Source organism: Cervus canadensis, chromosome 11 (assembly GCF_019320065.1).
Source record: "Cervus canadensis isolate Bull #8, Minnesota chromosome 11, ASM1932006v1, whole genome shotgun sequence".
Taxonomy (NCBI): domain Eukaryota; kingdom Metazoa; phylum Chordata; class Mammalia; order Artiodactyla; family Cervidae; genus Cervus; species Cervus canadensis.
The window spans coordinates 50,501,989-50,528,147 of NC_057396.1; the positions used below are offsets into that span (position 1 = coordinate 50,501,989).

General features: G+C 36.4%; 1 protein-coding gene and 1 non-coding gene across 5 annotated transcripts in view; one reads left to right on the forward strand and one right to left on the reverse strand.

The window, feature by feature from the left end:
* Positions 1 to 26,159, forward strand: part of UVRAG (UV radiation resistance associated) — a 314,400-nt gene that overhangs the window by 159,734 nt on the left and 128,507 nt on the right. For all 4 annotated transcript variants that reach the window (XM_043482966.1, XM_043482964.1, XM_043482965.1 and 1 more), the window contains 3 exons: positions 17,626 to 17,710; positions 19,485 to 19,572; positions 20,440 to 20,500. In XM_043482966.1, the coding sequence (XP_043338901.1) occupies positions 17,626 to 17,710; positions 19,485 to 19,572; positions 20,440 to 20,500 (234 nt within the window). The remainder of the gene's footprint in view (positions 1 to 17,625; positions 17,711 to 19,484; positions 19,573 to 20,439; positions 20,501 to 26,159) is intronic.
* TRNAC-GCA lies at positions 2,798 to 2,869 on the reverse strand. The gene has a single exon. It is a non-coding gene; the product is annotated as a tRNA-Cys (tRNA).

Consider the following 26,159-nt stretch of genomic DNA (forward strand, 5'->3'; position numbering starts at 1 on the left):
TGACTCATTTGAAAAGACCCTGATGCTGGGAAAGATTGAGGGCAGGAGGAGAAGGGGACAACAGAGGATGAGATGGTTAGATGGCATCACTGACTCAATGGACATGAGTTTTAGTAAACTCTGGGAGTTGGTGATGGACAGGGAGGCCTGGCGTGCTGCAGTCCATGGGGGTTGCAAAGAATCAGACACGACTGAGCACCTGAACTGAACTGAACTGAAATCCTAGGATCCTTAAGAATTATACTAAATCTACTCTGCCTGTGCTCTATAAATGGAAGAAGAAAGCCTGGAAGACAGCACATACCTCTGTTTACAACATAGCTTACTGAGAATATTTTATGCCCACCATTGAGACCTATTGCTTTGGAGAGGAGATTACTTTCAAAATGTTACTGCTCATTGATAGTACATGGTCACAGGAGAGCTCTGCAGATGTGGTGGAAATAGCCAGAGAACTTGAATTAGAAGTGAAGGCTGAAGATGTGATTGAATTGCTACAAGCTCATGATAAAACTTAGATAAGGTGTTACTTTTTCTAGATGGGCCAAGAAAATGGTTTCTTGAGATGGAAACTGCTCCTGGTGAAGACTGTTGAAATGACAACAAAGGACTTAAAATATTATGTAAATTTAGTTGATAAAGCAGCAAGGTTTGTTTCTCTTCTCTCAGAAACCACTGTCCTGGGCTGCCTATTATCCAGAATCTAAAACTTGCTGCATATACTTTTGTATGATTATTTTAGTTGTTTACAGTGGGAGGGTAAATCTGATACATGTTAATCCATCATTCAGAAACAATAGTCTTTTTCCTGTGCTTTCTCACCTCTTTGCTTGTGGTTATGAGAATGTTGCTTTTCTCTGCTTGGTTCAGTTATTTTGTTTCTTCAAAGACATACTTAAATATGACTTTTATTTTGAGGCTTTTTTTTGCCTCTTCCAGAAATGTCTTTATCCCTCTTCTGTATCCCCATAAGTATTTTTGATGTTGCCTTATTTTACCAATTAGTTGGTTTGAACTTTGAGGGCAGAAACTTGTCATTTTTATATTAGCTTCCTTCTTACTGCCTAGGTTAGTGCTTTATATGGCACCCAGGGAGCCTTAGCATAGAGTGAGGCTCTGAGGGGCTCGTGTCTAGGTCATGTGCATTACATATAGGACATGAATTCTCTGTCCTTAGTTTATCTGCATTGCATCATTTTTTTTTTTGGCTTCCTGTTTGTCTTCAGTGTATTTCAGACCATTGAGATTAATAGATAAATGAAATGGCAAACAAAATCTACTATATTGGGAATGTATTTGGAATGTGAATAAAATAGGCCATACCTAATAAATTTTAAATTTTTGAACTATATAAAATACAAGCTGGGCTAAAGAATAATCTTGAAACTATGATTTTACTTTATTTCAGTAACTTCAGAAAAGTATAGTTTAAATTTAGAGGCATAGATTTTGATTCAAAGTTCCTTGATGTATGTCTGGCTCATTATTTGCCAGCTATATACCTTTGTCCAGTTACTTGGCTTCATCTGTAAAATGAAATTAATAATACTTATAACTGTGTCAGTACCCTGCTGAGTTTTAACAGACTTCTAAGTTCTGCTGATTCTGCTGGTCTATGGAACACACTTTGTGTAGCAAGGATGTGTATGATGATCAGATGAGTTGTAAAACTGAAATGATCTTAAGAAAATATGAACACAGTGCTTTCTGTCTTATCTCACCTTGTTGAATATCTGTACCATTTAAAATTAAGTCCTTCCTGACTGAAGATGGCTCCTATGATCCACCTCAGTCTCAATGCTTTAGCCACATGCAAGTTCTTTTAGAACTAAAAGAAACTAAAATTTGCTTTAGTCTGTCTCACCAGCATTTAGGCCTCTGTTAATTATTGCTTTTACCAGGAACTCTTCACTGGCCCCCTTCTCCTTCTCCTTCCCCCTTTACCCCCTAGGTTAGATGTACTACTGTGTTTCCATAGCACCTGTGCTTTTCCATTATAGCATTGTACATAATTGCTAGTTTGTCTCCCTCTAGACTGTAAGATTTCTAAGGGTAGGGGCTGTGCCTGCGACAGAGTAGCATTCAGTAAATATCTGTTGAAGGATTGAATTGTAGTTACAGTTATCAGTCTAATGTTATCAGCATCAGAGCTAAAGAACAAGGACTTCTGTAGCTTCTAGCTTAGTATTCATTTGGGAAAACTGATATTCTCCTGAGAAATACTTTAGAAGAATTGTATATTCTTTGACAATGGTTGTCAGAACTATCTGCATTCCAGTACAAGTTGCATATTGACGCTTATACCAGAAAGTCTGGGCTACTGCCATTTAAAATCATGAGATATTATGATCAAGGCCCGTTTCTATTAGAGTGTCTGTTAGAATGACTCCAAATAAATAGATAGCTGTTGTGTACATACAAGATCTATTTTAAGAGGTCTAATCTATGAAAAGACATTTTTTTTTTTTGGTGCTTTGAAAGTACTGTCAACTATTATAATACTCAAATTGCCTGCTACCTGTAGCGTGTAGTCTACATATCTTTTTCAAGATCATCAGTTTTTAAAATGAAAACACTCTAGGATTTTAGAGGGGTTAGGAACTTTTGCCTTTTTCTAATAAGAGAAGCAAAAATAATGATAACTACAGTATTTCATTTACCATGTGAAAGTGATAGTTGCTTAGTTGTGTCCAACTCTGTATGACCCCATGAACTATAGCCCGCCAGTCTTCTCTGTCCATGGGATTCTCCAGGTAAGAATACTGGAGTGAATTGCCATGCCCTTCTTCAGGGGATCTTCCCAACCCAGGGATCGAACCTGGGTCTCCTGCTTTGCAGGCAGGTTCTTTACCATCTGAGCCACCTGGGAAGCCCAGGTTACCATACTTGTCACTTCATAGATATGAGTCATTTAATCACCACAGTAACTTTATTAGGTAGGTACAGTTATTATTTACCTTTATAGTTGAGGAATCATGGTCAGAAACGTTAAATACTTTACTGAAGTTCACAACTGACATATGATGTGATTAAACTCTTTCTGTTAATTCCAAAACTTAATCACAGGTTGATACCGCCTTTTATCAGTAATAGGATGTGTAAAGTGCATGGAATTTATATTATTCTGGCATATGGTAAAAAGATAGGGAGATATAGTTTTTCACTTGTGTTCCCAGTTGTATTTTTCCCTTTTATTCTGATAGAAGTCCTATCACCAGCCTTGAAGCAGATGAACTTCTAAACAGTGACTTCTATCCCATTTAAAAGACTGAGGTGTAATAATACCAATACAATATTTTAACATATATATATGGAATTTAGAAAGACAGTAATGACAACCCCATATGCAAGACAGCAAAAGAGACAGAGATGTAAAGAACAGACATTTGGACTGTGTTGGAGAAGACAAGGGTGGGACATGTGAGAAATAACATTGAAACATGTATATTACCATATGTAAAATAGATGACCAGTGCAAATTCAATGCATGAAGCAGGGCACCCAAAGCTGGTGCTCTGGGACAACCCAGAGGGATGGGGTGGAGAGGGAGGTGGGAGGGGGGTTCAGTATGGGGGACACATGTTCACCCGTGGCTGATTCATGTCAATGTATGGCAAAAATCACCACAATGTTGTAAAGTAATTAGCCTCCAATTAAAGTTAATTAATTAAAAGAAGAAGGCTGAGGTGTAATGATAATCGCTGATACTTGTAGAATGCTGTACTAGTGCCAGGCAGTGTCGTGTGTTTTCCATTCTTTATCTCATTTTGTCCTTACTAATTGTCCTATGAATTAAAGGCATTGTTATTTATATCCACCTATTAATAAAGATATCATGTATGTTATTATCAAATTTATAGATGAGGAAACTGAGTTTCAGAAGCCCAAAGCCACGTAGCAAGTTATGACAGAGCCTGTGTTCAGAGCTACTGATGCCAAACAGTGCTACAAAGGAAGATTGTAAGATTTTGTAGATACCCATTTTGACTCTGAGAGTGAAGTCATAATCAGCACATTCTTATATCTCCATTTTATCATAGAAAGAAAGGATGGTAATGTTCAAGTTAAATATGGATTTGCCAGAATGGTTCAGAATTACTGGTTTTGAATACTGACTTTGTACTTCAGCTTTCTTCCCACTTTCATGTATGTTTTTGGAGATGAGTATTATTTTGTATTACTCTTAACTCTTAGAATCGTTGGCAGGTTAGAATCTAATGTTGACACTTTGGGCTCAAATTTAAGCAGGAGAATTAGTGCTGTTGTTGGCTGTACTTTTCTGCCACTGGGAATCTTTGTAGACTGGTGGTGAGACCTGAGGGATTGGAAAGAAAGATTGACTAGATACAGGTAACCATATTTAGGTACCAGTAGACCCTAATCTAGTTGCTGGGGACCCCTGTTTTTATAGTGATTGTGCTAGGTTACCAGAGACATACTCTATTAAAAGTTCATTTGTGTTGAACATCATTCTTGAACATCATGTACACATACATGAATGTACTATTTAATGAATATTGAGCCATGTTAAGATATTTTAGAAGCACTTGACCTATCTGTATTGGTAACATGAAGGGGAAAATTGTGTTTGTCACTGTTTGCAGCTTTGATTTAGTGTGTTTGCTAGCCAGTAGTGAAATAATTTGCTACTTAAAATAGTACTGGTGGCTTCTTACATTTCATGGCTTCTTTTTGATACTTGGTGCTTAATCTTCGTACTTGGTTCTCAGCCCAAAAGCTCAGTTAGGATACAGAGTCAGTAATATATGACAATTTGTCTTTGCTACTGATTTTTCTGAATGACCATAAAGGAGTTAATTAATTTCTGCATCTTTTTATACATCTGTGCAAGAAGGATAGCAGATCATAGTGGTGCCGTAGGGATTGATTTGTGTACACATTTGGAAGAAGCTAACGCCTGTTTTATATATGTATGTATGTATTGTGTTTTGCAAATATTCATTGCAGCTGAATGATTTATGCAAAGAGGCAACAAAAAGATAATTTCTGTCCAATGTTCCTGACTTGCTGGGTGGCCACATAACTCTGAGGGGACTCGTTAATCCGCACTTAAAAGTTTCCCCTTCCCATTCCTGGAAGGCAGTGGTTCTCAACTTGTGGTCCACAGTAACTTCCAGCTGGGTCAGGAACTGATCTTTTCAACATTAATGGTTGTTAATGTATATATTTTCATTTCCAGCAGATATTTAGTTACACTGTTTAATTAAAAAAAAGAAAAGCAGATTTCCCCTCAGCATTTCAATAAAGATAACCTTCCCATTAACTAATTATATATTGGTTTATAGGGTCTTTTGCTCTGATTTAACCCTCAAATCTTTGAGATAAGAAGCAACACTTGACCTACATTAATTTCCTTGAAATTTGGTTTAGGAAATGGTTTGAAACATAGGTCTTAAGGAAATGTTTTCAGTAGAACTGAAACACAATTATACATGTTGATAAAATTTGAGAACTCTTCATTGGTGCCTGAGGAGTGATACTAACTTTACAAAAGCAGAATTCCTTAACTGGGGGCTTCCCTGGTAGTTCAGACAGTAAAGAATCTGCCTGTGATGCAGGACACCTAGGTTCAATCCCTGGGTCGGGAAGGTCCCCTGGAGAAGCGAATGGCTACTTAGTCCAGTATTCTTGCCCGGAGAATTCCATGGACAGAGGAGCGTGGCAGGCTACAGTCCATGGGGTTGCAAAGAGTCCACATGATTAAGTAACTAATACTTTCCCCTAATCTTTGTAATAACAGACTGCTTTTTAATCCAATTAGTTTCTTTATATTAACAATAACATATATGTAACACTATATTATACTTAAGAAGCTTATACACGGATGGTTATATTTGGTCCTTAAAGTTCCCTGGCAAGTATTGTTACTTCATTTCATAAGATGCTGAGAAAGCAAGAGGCTTAGCGAGGTACAAACAGGAGAAGAGTTGAAATGTAGATGCACACCCTTCATCTCCAGATGCTTGCTTTTCTTACCATTCCATGCTATCTAAAACCTTGCAAAATCTGACTCCTACACAATCCTGTGAAGCAGGTAATTTTTATTAAAATCCATGTAACATGCCAGAGCTTTTTTCACTTACAGTATTATCTTTTAATTCTTAAAATAATACCAAGAGATAATAATTTTTACTCCCTTTTTCAAATGAGGAAAGCTGGGGCTTAGAGACATTTCCCAAGGTGGCATGGATAAATAACAGATCCAGATTCAAATTTAGATTTATTTTATCCAAAGCCTGTCTTGTTTCTAGTAAATATTAATATCATTGTTGCTTCCTCTGGTATATGTCTAACAGATAAACTGACTGATAATTTGCTAATTTTTCATTTGACCTGTGGACTATTAGATGGAGAACTTTGTTCTGCTATATTCCTTTTTATTACAGGATGAGTGAAGTGAGTTTTCCCCAAAGATTTCTTGGATTTGATTGTATCTTAATTAACTAAGAGATCTGGATGAAAGTTCTGCCAGTCTCTCAGTATGTCCTTAGGCAAGTCATCCAACTTTGGGTGGAGGGGCTTATTTCCTTTTCACAGACAAACAAACTTTTGGATTATATAGTCAAGATTTCTTACATCTCAGAGATTCTAGTTATTTTAGGAGATAGAACTGGCAGAAAGGTTAGAGATTTATTCATCTTTTTTGATGAATCTCTTTAGTTTTTGGAGTTTTATGCTAATGATATATTTCCCAGCAATAAAAGATGGGAGGGGGGAAAGATTCTCTGACCTACATGTTTCTGTAGATGTCATTTGTTAACTGAAAAGCCTTTTGGTGGGAATGACCTATTTGAGTTCTCTAATTAGCGACACTCAACTCCTCTATTTTACAGTCTTTAATATGTTTTGATAAGCAAGAACCAAAAACACATTCTTAAGTGACATTGTGTGTAGAAGAGATCAGAAATGTCAGATTTCATTGTTCAGATCTGGAAAGAAATTCCTCTTGGTAATTGTAGTTAATAAAAAAGTTTTGATCTTTTATTGCCAAAATAAATGATTTATATGAAGTTTTCTATCAATTATAATTTCTTATTATTTTGCAAGAAATTTGAGTAATTAGTGTTATATATATGTGTATGTGTGCATTTCAGTTCAGTTGCTCAGTCATGTTCGACTCTTTGCGACCCCATGGACTGCAGCATGCCAGACTTCCCTGTCCATCACCAGGTCTCGGAGTTTACTCAAATTCATGTCCATTGCGTCGGTGATGCCATCCAACCATCTCATCCTCTGTTGTCCCCTTCTCCTCCCCCTGCCTTCAATCTTTCCCAGCATCAAGGTCTTTTCCAAGGAGTCAGTTCTCATCAGGTGGCCAAAATATTGGAGTTTCAGCTTCAGCATCAGTCCTTCCAGTGAATATTCGGGACTGATTTTCTTTCGGATGGACTGGTTGGATCTCCTTGCAGTCCAGGGGGCTCTCAACAGTCTTCAACACCACAGTTCAAAAGCATCAATTCTTTGTTGCTCAGCTTTCTTTATAGTCCAACTCTCACATCCATACGTGACTACTATATGTTTAAACTACTAAAATGTTTAATTAACTTCTGCTTGGTCAGTGAATCATTTGGCCTGCATCTCAGATAAAAGAAGAATCCCACAGTATATTTGCTTTTTAAAATATATCTATGTATTATTTATTTTTGGTTGTGTCAGGTCTTAGCTGTGGCGTGTGGTATTTTTTGTCTTTATTGAATCATGCAGGATCTTATGGCACATGGACTTCCTTGGGTTGTCCTTATTCCTTGGAATAAGATCCCACACAACTAAACCCACAGCATGTGGGATCCTAGTTCTCCAACCAGGGATTGAACCAGTGTCCCCTGCATTGGAAGGCAGATTCTCAACCACTGGGCCAATAGGGAAGTCCCCCCACAGTATGTTTAAATTGGTGCCTTAGCTTCCATCAAAAGGTCGTAGATTTCCATTTGAATCTACAAAGACATTATTAAGCATTGTGTAACAATTTTCTCCTCTTAGGTCATAAGGTCACAAATTGAAAAATGGCTTCTCACAAACTTTGTAATTCATGATATGTTTATTAGAAATGATGGCAAAATTTAAATTTTATTCGTCTGTGTGTATGTTTTGATTTCCTATAGCCGTCTGACAGAAATTCCTAAACAAATTTCCTTCAAAATGAATAACTGCCTTTCAGAATTTTTTGGACCCAAAGGCAGTTTTCCCAGGATTTATTAAAGTTTCTTTATTTTTAGTCATTGGCATTGTATGTAGCTTGTGAAAGGCAGTGAAAGACAAACAACTTGGCGGTGGGGAGGAAAAAGGTGGATTCTTAGTAAACCTCAGATTTTCTTTTCAGAATGATTCATTTTCCATATATTTGTAATGATTTATTTCAGTAATGTCTTAATTGGATTGTAAGGAAGTCAAACTAGCATGTTTTAATCTCCCCCTCTTGCAATAGAAGATGTAGATGTTTAGAAGTAAGCCGCTTGACAGAATTTTGTTTTGGTTTGTCATCATTTTTTCTCTATTTACTCCTCAAAAGCATTGGAAATGGCATTTACAAAAAATACATTTACAATTAGATGTTTCAACACAGAAGTAAAAGGAGATCAATCACAGGGCATGTAAAGGACGTGGAAAGGGCATTGAGTACGTGTGGATGTACATGTCTACTTTTGTCATTTTTTTAAATTATTTTTGGAGCAGCCAAAGGAGCCAGGCATTATGTAAGATGTTGGAAACAGAAGGATAGATGTGATGATTACGTGACAGAAATATGTAGAGAATACCGTAGGAACACAGATGATGAGCATCTGAAAACCAGAACTCCATGTAAGGGGGGTGACACTTGAGCTGATAGCTGGGGGGAGAAGGTGAGACTTCCCAGGTAGAGGGAACAGTTACACAGAGGCGTGGAAGTTGATTAGAGAATTTCAGGTAATTCCGTAAAGCTTCAACTAATCTTTGAGTACAGGTCCCTAGGAGAGGCTGAAGAGGCAAAAAATGATATAAAAGGAAGTTACGTCAAAAAGCTTGGAGATCTATTGAAATAACTTAAGCAAATTTCTCAAAGACAAAAAGTAAACAAGACTATTGATGACTGTTACACAGAATGGAGATTAGGTGTATGTTTTAGAAAGTTCTCTTTGAAGAGTTATGGGTAAGGAATTCTCATAATGGAAATTATTACAGTAATCTAAGCAGTACATAATTAAAATCTAAACAGTTTGGAAATATAAAGGGAGGATGGAATGTGTGGGTTCAAAAGATGTTTAATGATGTACTCTACTGTTGATGATTTAGTGGATTGGAGGAGAGAGGGAAAGAGAAAGATTTAGATATTTTCCAATTTCTGATTTGGACAGCTGGCCAGGTAAATAAACCATTCATCAAAACAAATACTGGAAAGAAGCAGATATTGGGAGAAAGGGTAAGATTTAAGACTTCCAGTTTTGGATAGTTACTTAGTGGGTAAGATGATAAATAAGAAACCAACAAGTAAAGTAAATATCAGATTGTGAGAAGGATTCTAAACAAGCTGTGGTGATAGAAGAGAACTTTGGGAGTCCGTTTTTACAGAGATTGCTCAGGATAGAATTGCTTGAGGAGCTCCGTTTTACAAGATAAGAATTCCAGCAATGGGAACGGCAAGTGAAAGGCTTGGACATAGGAAGTGCCTGTACTGTAGAATAGAGGGGAGGCCACTGTTGCTGGAAAATAATTTACTAGGAAGAGAGTAGCATGACATGGGGTTGGAAAAGAAGAAATTCAAAGTGTAAATGAAGATATTTTCCTTATCCACTGTATAGGAGGAGAAGGCTAAGAAAATGGCATAGAGGCCACTGAGTTTCATATTGGGTTGTATGTAGGATTATAAAGAAATTTTTCTATTATTTCCAGGTTTATGAGGTAAGGTAGTTAATTTATAGGATTTAGAGGAGTTGTAAGGATTTGGGTAATGTATGGAGTAGTGATCGCCAAGAATGAGAAAGCAAATTAAGGAGGAAATTGTAATAAAATCATTGGATATTGTGCCTGATTGTGCTTTGTGATGATTGTTTTTAAGTAAAATCAATCAAGCTGGTTGTATACTTTATCTACTTGGAGCTTCATGGGGACAGGTTGAGAGAATACAAATATTCAGTAAAAGTAATATTTTATAGATTTAATATTCCCCCATTTTACAGATGAGGAAGATGAACCTCAGAGAAGTTAGCACTTGTTTATAAAGTCCTGAAAGTAAAATTTAACCCAGATTTTTCATATTCCTAAGCCCACAGACTTTCCAGTATAGTACACTGCTTCCCATAGGATCTGCCTATTGTTTTTAAGCATTAAATTAGCTCTGACCTTCTTAGCTATTAAGCCAGTTGTGTAGAGTTATGAAAGGTATCAGTTGCTTCCTATTGCCTGTTACAAGGAAGTATATCAGTTCTTTAGGGAGAAAAAAAATCTTTTCTGGGCACTAAATTCCAATAGGAGAACTTTACTTTGGGATTGTTACTGCAGGGTATTCCCAGCCTTAAGTAGAGCTGCTTTTCTTATGTGTCTTATGTGCTAGATATTAAATATCATAATGAATATAAATATAAATATCATAATGAAATGACAGTCAATTGCAATTTTGCAAAAGTTACAGCAGGAAGTATCTATTAACCCTTGAGAAGGGCAGCATCATAAATCATAGTACAGAAAAGGCATTTCGGGAGAAAAACTAAAATAGTTTAAGTATATTGCTTTTTGGTCATCTGCCTCGATGTAGAAAACTCATAAGAATGACAGTTTATTGATTTTAACTGTAATTTTGACAGGAGCTGGCCACTAGCCAGTCTGAGACCAAATTCTCTGGTGAGAGAGAGCCTAAAGAGTCTGTATTTTGTTTTTTGATTGAATCAAGATTCATATTCTTTAGCTATTCATTTTATAGGAGACAGCATTGACATTTGGTTATTAAAATTAAAGTGCTTGATTTGAGTTCTTGCTGAACAGAGAGGCCATAGTGTATGCATGCATAGGGTCAAGGGTTTCAAAAAGCAGTTTTGAAATGTGATAAACCAAGCCATGCATTTGCTTTCTCTCCCTCTCAATGACTTATTGATATGATGATAATGATATATGCATAAAAAATAAGTTCTTGATGATGGTGAAAATGAAAGAGCATACTGTTGGAATAGCAAAGAGTTTTGACATAATTCTCAGATACACAAAGTAGAATTGTATTGATGAGTAACCTAGAGTAGAGGAAAACTGCAGGCTGGAACACAAATGGAAAAGGTTGCAGTGGGAGTTTCTGGAGAGGCAGTGAGAACTCTCAGATGCCTCAACTTGCAACTCCCAAGTATGGAAATCAGAAATAATGGAGTAGTAATTAGGGTAACAGCCTACTGGCTCATTTTCTTTCTTTGTGAATTTGGAGTAACTTCCTATAACATTTACTCCAACTACTTTTTAACATAATGGATTCCTGACCTGGTTAGGTCCCATGGTATGAGATTTTGGCATAGAAAAGTAGAGCAAAGCCTGACTGTGGAATTTTACAACCAACCCAGAGGGAAAAGAAAAGCAGCTCTACTTAAGGCTGGAATACCCTGCAGTAACAATCCCAAAGTAAAGTTCTCCTTATTTGATAGTTGCAGTGGTTTAAAGTGAAAGGTACTACCTTCTCTCAGCATATATACCCTGAAGGAAAACTAATTGTTAGCAGGACCTGCCCACTTAGGCTGAGCTGCCTTTCAGAGGTGAAGTCTTTTATGTAAATAAGTCCTTATAGCTTCAAAGGAAACCTGCTCTATTTCCTGTTGCTAACCAATCTAATCACTTATTCATGGATTTAAAGGGGAAACTAAAGGACCTCAGATATTTGAGGAAAACACTGTGAATAAGACCAGGTTGAACAAACAGAATACAGAATAGCTGACCTCAAAGAAACAGAAAATAAAAAGAATAGAGCTTTAAATAAACTTGATATCCTCAGATTTGACTTCCAGCCTCTGTTTGGGAAGTAGAAAGAGGGAAGGGGCATCACTTCCATCCTAACAACAACAGAAAACTGGATGATGTACAGAATTGTAACTTTTTATTTATTTTTTTTTTATCTATCCAAGTACTAAGATTTCAAGGCAGTCAGTCCCTAGGGGAGGGCCAGAATCAGTGAGAAGGCCCTCCCCAGGAACACAGAGTATGGCCTGGCTTGACCAGAGTGCTAGAGGAACTCCCTCCCTTCCTCCCCAGCCAATCTAGAATGCACAGCGTAACAAGCCACTGAAGTTTACCACTTGAGGAGAGACGAGAACATGGTGAGGCTCCCTTACTTAGGTGCTGATCCCAGGGAGTGCCTCAATCTGGGAATAGTACGTACCATTGAGAAAAAGACTATGTCAGACCATCTTCACCACTACCACCAGTGCCACCACCACCCCCAAAAGGGAAGCATTAGAGGAAGTTTGAAGAATGTGATGCGCTGAAGGTAATCATGTCAGCAACAGAACTCAGATCCAGCTCAATTCCTGATTGAATTGATTCAACCCTCCAAATTAACAGAAGAATAAGCATGTTCTTTTTGTTCTCTGATGCCCTGCAAATAATGTTCAATATTAAATTTAAAATTTTGAGACAAAAAAGCAAAACAAAAATCCCTCACTACCACTTACCACCACCACTACAAACAACAAAATGTTGACAGGAGAAGAGATGTACAGAAAAAAGACTCAGAGATGACTTAGGTGATGGAACTATCAGAAACAGTATTTAAAATAAATATAGTTACTATGCTTCAGAATTTTGTGGAAAGGTAGATAATGTAGAAGAACAGATGGTAAATTTCAGCTGAGAGGTGGTGGAAACTCTAAGAAACAGTCTAACGGATAGGCTATAAACTGAAAACAACACTGATAAAGGATGCCTTTGACAGACTCATTGGTAGATTCAACACAACTGATGAAAGAATCATTAAATTTGAAGATAGGTCAATAGAAATTACCTAACCTGAAGTACAAATAGATTCTTTCACATCGAACTAAATTATTTCATTATCAGTTGTCTTATACTTTAATAAAAACACTTCTTCAGCAGAAGAAATATAACACCATACAGAAACTTGGCTGTACACACAATAATTGAGAGATCCAGAAATGGTTGAAAGGAAGATATTATAAAGACATTTTCTTTTTAGTTTTAATTTATTTTTAATTGAAGGATTATTGCTTTACAGTATTATGTTGGTTTCTACCGAACATCAACGTGAATAGGTCTACCCAAGTCACCTCCCAACTTGAACATCCCTCCCACTTCCCCCTCATCCCACCCCTCTAGGTTGTCACTGAGCCCAGACTTGAGTTCCCAGAGTCATACTGAAAATTTTCATCGGCTGTCTATTTTACATATGGTAATGTATGTTACCATGTTACTCTGTCCATACATCTCACCCTCTCCTTCCGCCCTCCCTCCCCAAGCCATGTCCATAAATCTCTTCTCAATGTCTGTGTTTCCATTGCTGCTCTGCAAATAGGTTCATCAGTTTTTCTTATTTTTAGTTTCTCTAAGACTATTGATTTTCTAATGCAACAGCAACGTTCTGGGGTTTGTAACAAGCATAAAGTAAAATTTATGAAGTATTTTAAGAGTGGAGAAGGGAAGAGTTGGGAGTGTACTATTGTCAAGATTTTGTATTCTACATGAGGTGGTTTAATCTTATTTGAAGGTAGACTGTCATTAATTAAAGTTATATATTGTAAACTCTGGGGCAACCACTAGAAATTTTAGGGGGAGTTAAGAGTAAGCCAATAATGAAGAAAGAGGGAATAAAAAAATAATCCAAAAGCAAAAAGAGGGATAAAGAAACAAAGAATAAGTGAACATCAAGGAACACATCAAGAAAACAGCTAACAAAGTGGTAGTTTTTAACTTAAATGTATCAGTGATTATATTAAGTGTACATGTTCTAAATACCACAATTAAGATTATTCAGATTTTACAAAGATAAAAAAAGACCCAACTGAATGCTATCTACAAGAAGCACACTTTTAATATAAAGTAATAGATAGATTAAAGTGAATAAAAAAGTACACTATGCCAATACCAACCAAAAGAAAGCCAAACTGATTCCATTAATATCAGGCAAGGTTGACTTCAGAACAATGAATATTGCTTGCAATTAAAAGGGATATTACACTATGGTGCAAAGGCTAGTTCATGAAAAAATAAAGCAATTCTAAATATGTATGAATATAACAACAGAGCTTATATATATATAAAGCAAAAACTAAAAGGAGATACAGCTAAATACACAGTTGTAGTTGGTAACCATAACACTCATTTCTCAGTAATTTATGTACCAAGTAGAGAATCAGTGAGGATAAAAGACATTAATAACATAATAAAATAACTTGGCCTAATTAAGCAGAATATACTTTTTTCCCCCAAGTACTTATGGGATATTTAGTTAGCCAGATTTGGTGTCATAAATAAATACAAATAATCAAAATAATACAAAGTATTGTGTATCATCATACATATACATATCATGGGTCAAAGCAGAAATAACAAGGAAAATTGGAAAATACTTTTTTCTGAATGAAAATATATCAACATCTAAAAGGATGCTAGCTTAGAGGAAATTTATACCATTTGATGCGATTCATGGGGTCACAAAGAGTCGGACACAACTGAGCGACTGAACTGAACTAACTGATAACCATTTGATACTTACAATAGAAAAGAAAGTCCTTCATTTAGTAACCTAAGCTTACATCTTAACTAGAAAAGAAGAGCAAATTAAACCCAAATCAAGCAGAAGGAAGGAAATAATTAAGGTCAGGAATCAGTGAACTTGAAAACAAAAGAGTAGAGAATGTCAATGAAACTAAAAGGTGTTCTTTGAAAAGATCAATATATTTGATAAACCTCTAGCCAGACTGACCAAGTAAAAAGAGAGAAAGCATGAATTAACAGTATCAGGGATGAGAGAGGGAATATCACTACAGATCCTACAGCAATTAAAATGATAATAAGTAAGGTAATGTTTTGACTAGCATGATCACACTACATCAGAAGGGCACTCGAGCAAGACTTATCAAATCTGGTACCACTTGAGCACCAAAATAATTAAATACAATAATGAATTATAAATCTTTGAAAAATAAAAGAGAATTCATGGTTCCGTATTGGTAATAGATAGCTAATGGAGAAAGAAGGCCTCTTGGTTAGAGAAGAATGTTGAATGCTAACTGACAAATATGGAGGGGGAACTGGAATTTGAATATTATTTTGCAACCATTGTCATAAAGAATGATTCAAGTAGAAGATACCAGTCAATGCTGAATCTTGAGAAAATCAAATGAGAAGCAGGATATATCTGTGGTCTGAAAGATGGATATCATTGCTATAAGTAATATTCTTGGGAGGATACAACACCAATTGTGTGGTATTCAGGCTGGTAATATATAACCTGAACAACATGTGAAGAGATTGAGCATGTTGTTGCCTCTTTGTTACTACTTCTCATGAAGTGACTCTTTGGAACTTGGGTTGACTTTTCAGAGGTTCCAAGGTTAGTATAAACACAAGACTATGCATAAATATTAGTCATTGCCATGCAAATGTTTAGAGATACTTGGTTCTTCTCCACCTGAACCTAGCTAAGCCAGTCTCACTCAGTTTTGTTCCAGAGATCACAATGTAACCAATGAGAGGTGTATTACCTTTTAACAGAAAAATGTGGAAAGATGGTGCCTTAGACGGTACCTCTGCGTTTTAAAGCCTGTGGAAAAGCCTTGTAGGAGACCTCTTTCTGGGTTTGGGTCTACTCTTCTTCTTTTTATTTGAAAATCATTTTGGACTTAAAACTGCAAGAATAAGAAGAGTACAGAGAACACCTATATTCTTCACCCAGATTTACCTATTGTTAACATCTTACCCATCTGTTAACATTTTAGCCACCTATTAGCTGGCTAGTGTATTTTTAGATTTTATTTTCTTTGTTTTGCAAGTGTTTTTGTTTTCTTTTGGTCATGTAATATGTTCTAAAGACCTTCAGAGCTAAAGAGGGTGCGTAACATTTGCATTTTCGAAGCCCAGATCTGTCTTGACCTTATTTGTGATTTCACTAGAATTGAGGCAGCCTTTTATCTGGGATGAAGAATAAGATTACAAATTTGTATAGTAGTGGAAGAATTCGTGTGCTTTCTGGAAAAAGTACATGGGGTGAGGGGTGGAAGTTGTCAATCTGAGTGTCTTCTGAAATTGTTGACAGCGAAATCTGGGGAGGAATTATATTGGGGCTAAGGAAGATAAGTAGTATTTCTTAATTAAGTTCTATCTGGGGAACAGAGTTAATAACTTACTGGTCATTAACATACCGTTGAGAGAGAAGAACAGGGTCCTTAGACATATGTTGATAAAATTATTTAGGTTGGTGATTTTAGTGCTCAAGTCCAAACTGTATTTTGATCAGTTAATCTACTTCTTGTTCCTCCCTAGAGGAGGTGTACAGAAGGGTTTCGGCTACCATTTCCTGTTAATCACAGTTCTTGGAACTAAACTCCTTTTTAAGATCTAGAACCTAGTATGTCAGGATCGAAGAATGTTTTTCTGTGCTATAGGACCTTTGGAATTTTCAGGCCTGGTTATCAAGAGCCTGAGACGGGATCATTTTTTAGAGTAAGAAGATGTAAAAGGATTTTATGATCACATAAATGAAAATGGAGGTCCCAAAGTTACTATAAACACAAAAGACTAGGCATATATACACAAATATTAATCATTGCCATGCAAATACTTAGAGGAAATTAAATGTCCTGTAATGGAATTGAGGTATTGAACTATTAAAATGTAGACTGTTCTTTTAATTCACATCTATTGAGTTATATTTTACAAGCCATTAAACATGGTAACTCAGACTATCTGTCAACATGTAAAAAAGCTTGAGACATAATTTGGAAAAATCAGAATATATATTTCCTGCACACTATGATAGTAACTAAAGCTATTTATATATATGAATAAAATGAATCATCATAAAAAAACTTAATTTATGAACTACTATATTGAAGTAGTCAATATGCAGGTAATTTTTCCTGCTCTGTTACTTTTATACTTTCAGCAATGTTCTGTATTATTCGTGGTTGAAAACAAATTAACCACTTGAAAAAATAAGCTTTGTTTTTTAGAGCAGTTTTAGGTGCATATCGAAATTGATCAGAAGGTACAGATTCCCCATATACACCCAACCCCTACCTGTGCATAGCTTCCCCTGCTAGAGTGGTACATTTGTTACAGTTGATTAACCTTTAGTAACTCATCCTTAACACCCAGAGTTCATAGCCAGTTTTTTCTTTTTTTAGTGCAGTTGTCTGAATTTTGAACATCTTACTGGGGTTTCTTGATCAGCAACCCAGAAATCTGTAGGTAGAGAATCTGGAACTCTTACTCTTTGACTCCTGCTAGAGACTGTATAAAAATGGAAGCAGTCAGAATTTTATTCTGGTTAATCGCCCCAAAAGTCCTCTATCCTCATTTTACCTTTTACTCTTTTTATTTTCCTCTCACAGTCAGGGGACTGGGCTCTGCCTGTTTGGTTGTGGCTGGGCAGTCCTGTCTGCAGTGTTACATCTGGAATTGTCTCCTTTCATCTCTCTCTAGGAAGTGCATTTTCAGCTGAGCACCTCAAGCTTCAACTCCAAAAGGAATCCCTAAATGAGTTGAGAAAGGAGTGCACTGCGAAAAGGTAAGCGGAACACTAAGAATGATTGTTAGGAGTGTTGAGTTTACTTTGAGGAGAGGATTTAGAACTGGAGTATTTTTTTAAAGCTGCCAGTGTTAATGCCGGTTAATATGCTCAGTGCCACTTTCATTTATTCAGCCCCTATTGTGTCGTGCACTGTGCTAGAGGCAGTTATGAGGGCTCCTAGTACATAGTCAGAATCGGAAGCCTGAGCACTGTTCTAGATTGCAGGGCTACAGTACCATGACTTCATGTTTGAATCTCCTCCTCTTCCAGTCTTCTACATTTAGTGCATCTTACAGTTTTTCTTTAGTAATTTCTTCAGTCTTACTCCTATTAGCTCACTTGCCTTACCTTAGCAGTTCTCAGATTCTCTAACATAAGTCTGTCCAGCTGTCCAGTTCATTCTCCATGTTGCTAGCAGACTTCTCCTAAAATACTATTTCACCATTATTTTTTTCTCTTCTTAAGAACAAGTGGTGATTATTTTCCTTCGTTGTCAAATATAAAAAGGTCCCCAGTGGCTCAGGGGTAAAGAATCTGCCTGCAATGCAGGAGGTGTGGGTTCGATCCCTGGGTCAGAAAGATCCCCTGGAGAAGGAAATGGCAACTCACTCCAGTATTCTTGCCTGGAGAATTCCATGGACAGGGGAGCCTGGCAGGCTATAGTCCATGGGGTCACAAGGAGTCAGACACAACCAATTGCACATGCACTGGAGATAGAACTGTAGCTAATTTCAGTTGCTACATGACATTCATTTAGCAAATGCTAATAGTTTTTCCCTTTATTTTTTGCAGCACGTGCTTAACTTGTTACCACCTCTGATCTTCTCCTCATTTTCACTCACTTTTACTGGAAAGTCATCCCATTGTGCATTTTTGTTTAAGAAACTTCAGCAATTAAGAAACCTGGAAAGAATCTTAGAGATCATCTAATCTAATCCTCTCAATTTGCAGATAGGAAGGCAAAGCTGTGGAGGTTACTCTTGTCTGGTTCACTAGGAAAGCAGAACTAAATGCCTTTAAGTCTTCAGCTCTCTTTGCATTGTACTGCTTTACGTTCCACTCTGACCTACTGTGCTTCCTAAATTACCTCCTTTTTAATTGTTGACAAGTTGAGCAGGTAATATGCTTTATGGGTAATTTAGCTGTTAGTCATGTTTCTTAAATAGTGTAAGGGAAAAGCTGCATCATCTCATGCCACACCTTTTGGCTTTGTCCTTTTTATTCTATTACTTTTGTAATATGTCAGCAGGTTATTTTTTGAGATAGTTATAACATCTGTAATTGTAAATGAAAGTAGAATGCTGTTTTGAGGAAATACCATATGGGTATTTCCTGCAAATTGGCCTCAATTTAAATGAGATTTTGGTCACTTTATTGAGCCTCTCTAAATCTTGTTTTTTTGTTTGTAAAATAGGTATAGTAATATCAACCAAATAAGTTGTCATTGATATGATAACTAAAGCCATTTGTAAAGCTCCTGGCGTATAGTAGTAGGTGTCCAGTCAATGATTATTTGTATGTTTTACATCTCTTTTCATGGTGCTAGATATATACAATAGGCCTCCTTATGTAGTTAGGGTGATTAATGGTATATAGAGATAGGTCAGGACTCATGTTAGTTATTATTCTTGCTTCTGCTTCTGAATTTCTGTGGCCCAGTGCGGATCATTTAATTTTTCTCTGTGTCAGTTAGTTGGAAATAACCTACAAAGCAAGCAAACCTGTTTATTTTTTGTTTTTTAACAAATGTGCTTTTTTCTTTCCTCATTAGAGAACTGTTTCTGAAGACTAATGCTCAGTTGACAATTCGTTGCAGGCAGTTACTATCTGAGCTTTCCTACATTTACCCTATTGATTTGGTAAGTTTCAGATTTTCTGGGAAAAAAAATTTTTTTTAAGAGATTTCTATTTGAAATTTCCTCTCAAAGAAAACACCATTGCTCTAGTCTTGGCTAATATTTATTTTAAAAGTAGATTTAGAATTAGTTGGCATTAGGTTTCACTCATTTACTTATTTTTTTCTGTCAAGTTAGTGGTAGAGTGAACTCATCTTCACCTAAATGAATGCCAAATTATTTCTGGTTTCTTTAGGACTTTTTCACTCAACCACATTATCAACTTCTACCTTATCTGAGACATGCATGCAGATACATACACATTGCTTTAAATATACAACTACTAATTAATTTATATTTATTAGTATTACTTAAGATATTCCTGTGGTAGCTGTCAAGATGTTAAGTTTCTGAATTTGGTTTCTTAGAGTAAGTACAAATGTAAATTATTAGGATTCTTTTTTAGAGAATTAGATCTGCTAAATTTGGTGGTTTTGTTTTCTTTCTAATGAAAAGGGACTTAAAAGACTAATTTTCTGAGAGGAAAGCTAATAGGATTTTAGGTTGCTCAGAGACTTTTATTAATTCTACTTAAAAATTCTCATTTATAGCTTTGAATTGGTCAAAGAATAGTTAGCTTTATGGTTAAAATTTTACATGACTTTTTGTTAGATATGTTTTTAAATGTCTGTATTATATAGAAAATTTAGAGTATATATCAAGATACAGATAATAGTATAATAAATCATCATGTATTCAGCTTCAACAATTAGGGTAATATTTTAAAATATCTATGACGGTATTGTCTTTGAATTAACACCTAAATTTTTTAGATTTAGAGCTTCTTTGTTTATACATAAAATTAATTTCATTCTTTGATTATATTTGCAGAATGAGCATAGAGATTACTTTGTATGTGGTGTCAAGTTGCCCAATTCTGAGGACTTCCAAGGTATTTTATTTCTTTTTACTTCTAAAGATTTGGTATAAAATATGGGTGTGTTGCAGGGAAAAAGAGATATCTTGAAATGTTGGTTGCCTGTCCCTTCTTCCAGAAAGGTTTTGGAACCTTCTGTCCCTTCCCAGTTGTAAGTATATAGAATCAGATTCCCTGATGGAAGACTTAAGAGGATATTTGGTCTCATCATGGGGGGAAAATTGTTGAGCTTTCCATTTGATAGTTAAAATTTTTTTTAATGGGGTTTAATAAAATCAGACAGTAGGGTTCTCAAGAATAGTAATAATATTCCTGTCCTTTTGGTTTTATTTTTCATGAAAAAAATTGCATTGGGAGCAAAGCAGTAAACCTTAGTCTGCTCTGTTTATAAAGTTATATTTCTGCTAACATAAAATGTATTTGAAAATTAAATTTTGTGACATTCCCACTCCCATAGGTTAAACTTGTTATACTGTCATTTCTGTCCTCTTTAATTAAAAGAAATTTACATTAAAGATGTTACAAATAACATTCACAGTAATAGCTATATTTTAAAATATTTTTCCTAATCTCTTTACCAGTATGCCAGAGAAAAGAACTTATTTGACATTTGGGTAGAAAGATTACTTTTATTGTTAGCAGAGTGGGTTCATTTCTCCTAATGTAAACAATGCTTTGAGGACTACTAAGTAGTTCTATAGATTATGCCCAAAGCTAGCGCATTAATCTATTTGGGAATAAGTTATTCCAGAATAGAGCATTACTAGTTCTTATTGGGGCTTGCTTCCATTTCCCTGTAAAGAATATGTTATTTGTGATCCTTTAACATTTAAGACTGCTTTAGTATATTACCTTCTTTGTCCTTTACAGCAAGTAGTTGGAACATAATGTAAAACGTGTCATAAATGAACCTAGCTAAGAAACAAAAATAGAATCAGGGACATAGAGAATAGACTAGTGGTTGCCAAGAGGGAAAGGGATGGTAGAAGGTAGGAGTGGGAGTTTGGGATTAGTAGATACAAACTGATATATATAGAAACAACAAGGTCCTACTGTATACATATTCAATATCCTTTGATAAGCCATAATGGAAAAGAATACAAAAAAGAATGTGTGTGTGTGTATGTGTGTATAGTTATATATATATATATATATATATATATATATATATATAACTGAGTCACTTTAGTGTATAGCAGAAATTAATACAGTGTTGTAAATTCAACTGTTGTGGTGGTTTAGCTGCTAAATTGTGTCCGACTTTTGCAACCCCACGGACTGTAACCCACCAGGCTCCTCTGTGCATGGGATTTTTCAGGCAGGAATACTGGAGTGGTTTGCCATTTCCTTCTCCAGGGGATCTTTCCGACCCAGGGATCCAGTCCAAGTCTCCTGCACTGCAGCAGATTCTTTACCAACTGAGCTACTATTTAACTATACTGCAATTAAGAAAAATGTTTCTTTTTTAAGTGATTAAAACAGGAATGGGAAGACCTGTATTTGAATCCTGGTTCCCTTTCTAGAAACCATGTATTTTGGACCAAGTCATCTAAGCTTTGAGTTGATTTTCTAGTTGATAGTATGAACGCATTAGTTCATGTACTACCTACTTTACATGATTGTTAAGATTTTATTTAAGAGCAAGACATTTTGCCTTATCTTTAATCCTCCCAAAAACAAAATAACCCAATAAGAAAGGTGGTATAATCTCACTTTATAATGTGTGAATGAGCTATTTAGTGACTTGCTCAAGACCACAGAACTAGGTAATGATCTTGCTGGGATTTGTCTGGTTTCCCATTGTACAGTGTTCCCACTCATCTCTGTAAGTCATACACATTTGCTTTGGTGTTAATTTTAGGTAATGGTGTCTTGAAGTTCATGACACATCTTTTTCCCCATTCTTTCTTTCATTCATTTATTTATTAAACCTAATAAATACCTTAAGCCCTTGGCCAGATTGTAGGAATACAGAATATTCTTTCATTGAAAAAAATAATCAACTGAGCACCTAAATGCCAGGCATGTGCCACTTTGAGGATCTGATGATGGAAAAAGCAAATATATTCTCTTCTTTCATAGAGCATGCAACCTCTTAAAGGAGATAAAAAATAAAGGTAATAAATAAGAAAAGAAGTATTTAACAAGTATTTATAAAAGAGTATGCTATCTTGGAGAATAGGGAAACCTACTGTAGATAAATTAATCAGAGAAGACCTCTCTGAGGAGAAACGTTTAACAGAAAATCTGAAGGCTGAAAGGAGCCAGTCTTCCCTGGTGGCCCAGCTGGTAAAGAATCTGCCTGCCATGCGGGTGACTTGGGTTTGATCCCTGCATTGGGAAGATCCCCTGGAGAAGGGAATGGCTACCCACTCCAGTACTGGGGCCTGGAGAATTCCATGGACTGTATAGTACATGGGGTTTCAAAGAGTTATACACGACGGATTGACTTTCAGTTCACCCACTACAGCTGGGGGAGAAGAATTCCTAGAAGAGGGGGGAGTCATGATTGAGGATTCTGAGGAATCAGCTTGATATATCTGAAAAAATTCAGGGCGAGGGGCATGGGAGAAGATACGTGTATTCTGGGAAAATCATGTAATTTCTCAGAGCTTAAGTCATGTATGGATGTGAGAGTTGGACTCTAAAGAAAGCTGAGCACCAAAGAATTGATGCTTTTGAACTATGGTGGTGGAGAAGACTCTTGAGAGTCCCTTGGACTGCAAGGAGATCCAACCAGTCCATCCTAAAGGAAATCAGTCCTGACTGTTCATTGGAAGGACTGATGCTGAAGCTGAAACTCCTATACTTTGGCCACCTGATGTGACGAGCTGACTCACTGGAAAAGACCCTGATGCTGGGAAAGATTGAGGACAGGAGGAGAAGGGGACGACAGACAATGAGATGACTGGATGGCATCACCAACTCAATGGACATGAGTTTGGGTAGGCTCCAGTAGTTGGTGATGGACAGGGAGGCCTGGCGTGCTGCAGTTCATGGGGTTGCAAAGAGTCGGACACGACTGAGCAACTGAACTGAACTGAATTTCTTCACCTGTAAAGTGAGGTAATATTTACATCTTCAGTTGTGATGATTGAATGAGATAGCATTTGAAAGAGCTTTTCCTATAGAAGGCACTCAATAAATGGAATTAGTTGCCAGAGAGAGGAAGGAAGGACAGACCAGAGCAAACCTGTGTGGTTGGGGCAGGGTGAGAAAAGAGAAGAATTCCATCAGTAGATGTAGGAGAGTCAGCCAGGGTCTTGAGGCCACTGAAAGGAGTTTCTATTTTATTCTTGGTGGAGTGGGAAACCCTGAAGGGCTTCAAGAAGGGGGATGATATGAATTGACGGTTTTTAAAAGTCAGTCTGGCTGCTTAATATAGAAAGATTTGAGAGGTGGCAACAAGAGAAGCAGGGATACTACCGGTATTAGAGTATCACCTCAGTTCATTCTGGGATGTTTCTTGATTCTATTTTTGTATTCTGGAGTTGATTTATTTCCTAATTTTTCCCAGTTTTTGTTCCCTGTCTGTACATCCAAGCTGAATACATTACTTCTTCCCCTAAAAAAATTAGTGTATCTTTTAGTTTTAGTGCAGTTTTTACTGCTAAAAATGAAATGAAATAAATGTTTGATTCTACTCTAAGGCCCTATTTACTTACCATAACTTGTAGGAATTCGTTTTAAGAAGCACATATGGTAGTATTGGACTTTAAAATCTTATGTTCGCATTCTGCAAATTACTTCCATGTACTTTTGAATTTACTGATTGCCTTGTGTGTGTCATTTATGGTGCCAGGTGCTGGGGGTATGCAAAGGTGACCAAGGCATTGATCCTACCTCAGTGAAACTTCAGTCCACTTGAGGTTAACTTGTAATCAAGCCAGTCAGTAAATATCTCTTGAATTTGTACTCTGTGTCAGGCACTTAGAAGTTTATGCAAGGTATGCAGGACTTAAAGAAGTAGGAATAATCAGATCTACCAGGAGGGAATCAGGAAAGTCTTATAGAGAAGATGATACCTGAGGTATTTTTAAAGATTAAAATAGTATTACCTTGTTGAAAGAAGGATGGGAAATTTTAGATTCAGTGAGTAGAAATATGTAAAATGGAACATCATACATGATGCTGTCTTGTTTACTTAATTCCCACCACTGTGAGAATCAGTTCCTGCTGTGAGGGAAAGAATTATACTCAGCTTTTTTTTGTTGTTTTTTTCTAAAGACAAGAAAATTGAGGCTCAGCGAGATGAGTTAATTTTTCCGAAGACTCATACTAGCCAGTGGCAGAACTAGAGTCCTCCCTGGTTGGCCTGATTTGAAGCCCGTATTACTCCTGTCATGATGCAGCTTTCCTCCTCGTTTTGAATAATAACCTCTTCCAGACATCTAACAAGTTTTTAGTGTTCTGTAGCAGCTGCATGCTTAGTAAGACTCTAGTGACGGAAATCTAAACTGGTTTTCTGTTATATTCATGAAACTTCACTGGGATAGACTTTACATTGCATGGCCTGATACTGTTTGGGAAACTCCTGTATAGTGGCCCAACATTTGTTGTGTTCTTCTTTCTAACTGGGTAAGTTTCTGTTAGAATATGGCAGAGAGACCTGGACACAAGTGGGGAAAGTTGTCCCGTGAAGGGTTTTCACTTGAGTTCCATTGACTGGGACATTTCTCATCCAAAAAAAGGAAAAACTGTGTGTGTTTTAAGTAATCTATAACACAAGAGCCTTTTGTGCTAATGAGACCCAGATTTCCTTCTGTGTCTGTATCCCTTTATGCAGGCATGATTTCTTGGAAAGGAGAGTCCATATGTCAAACACTGTCTCATTGAGAACGTGGAATGGTTCCATAGATGCTGTGGCAATGATTAGAGTCTTAAATATTTGGTCCTGTCTGGATCAGTGGGTGCTTGATTCCTTACCAAATCAACTGCCTCAGTGATTGGGAAGGCAGGATGGTAAGAGCTTTTAGTTCACTTATTGTACTTGGATGCATTTGAATATTAACAGTTTGTCCAACATGTTAAGTCAAAGAGACATTTGAATTAATTTATAATGTTGTCATGGCCATTGTGAGTTTGTGGAATCTATTGTCATAAAAGTTACATAAAAGAGGCTAATGTAATTGTTGTGAGCATACTTAAAATAGACTAGGCAAGACTAGGTTAGATATTTTAAATCCATTTTAAAACATTTAAAATGTTCAGCCTACAAGGTTTTCAACATGCAATGAGTTTATTGGGATGTAAACCCATTGTAAACTGAGGAAGATCTGTAAAGTAATGTGAATCAGATCCGCATTATTAATTAACCAAAATAAATGCATGTCTAACTCTTCAGCTTAAAAAAAAGAAAAATTATATAAAAGATTTATTATCACAAAAATTACTACAGCCCCAAGTAAATGTAGCTACCTACATTTTAAAAAACAAATAGGAAATATTTATTGTGAGGGAACTGCAGAATTTTGTTTTGTTTGTGAGCCCCTTAAAACATTTTAATCAGGGCTTTTTTCCTTTACCTGAGTCTTAACAGCTTATTCCTGTTCTTCCCTGAACCCTCCCATTCCCCCTCTAGCTTCTTTTCACCAACAAGCCTGTCATCTGTGACCTCTTTAACCCACAGAGCAGCATAAGGAACACAAGCCTCTGCTCTGCATCAGGTGTTAGG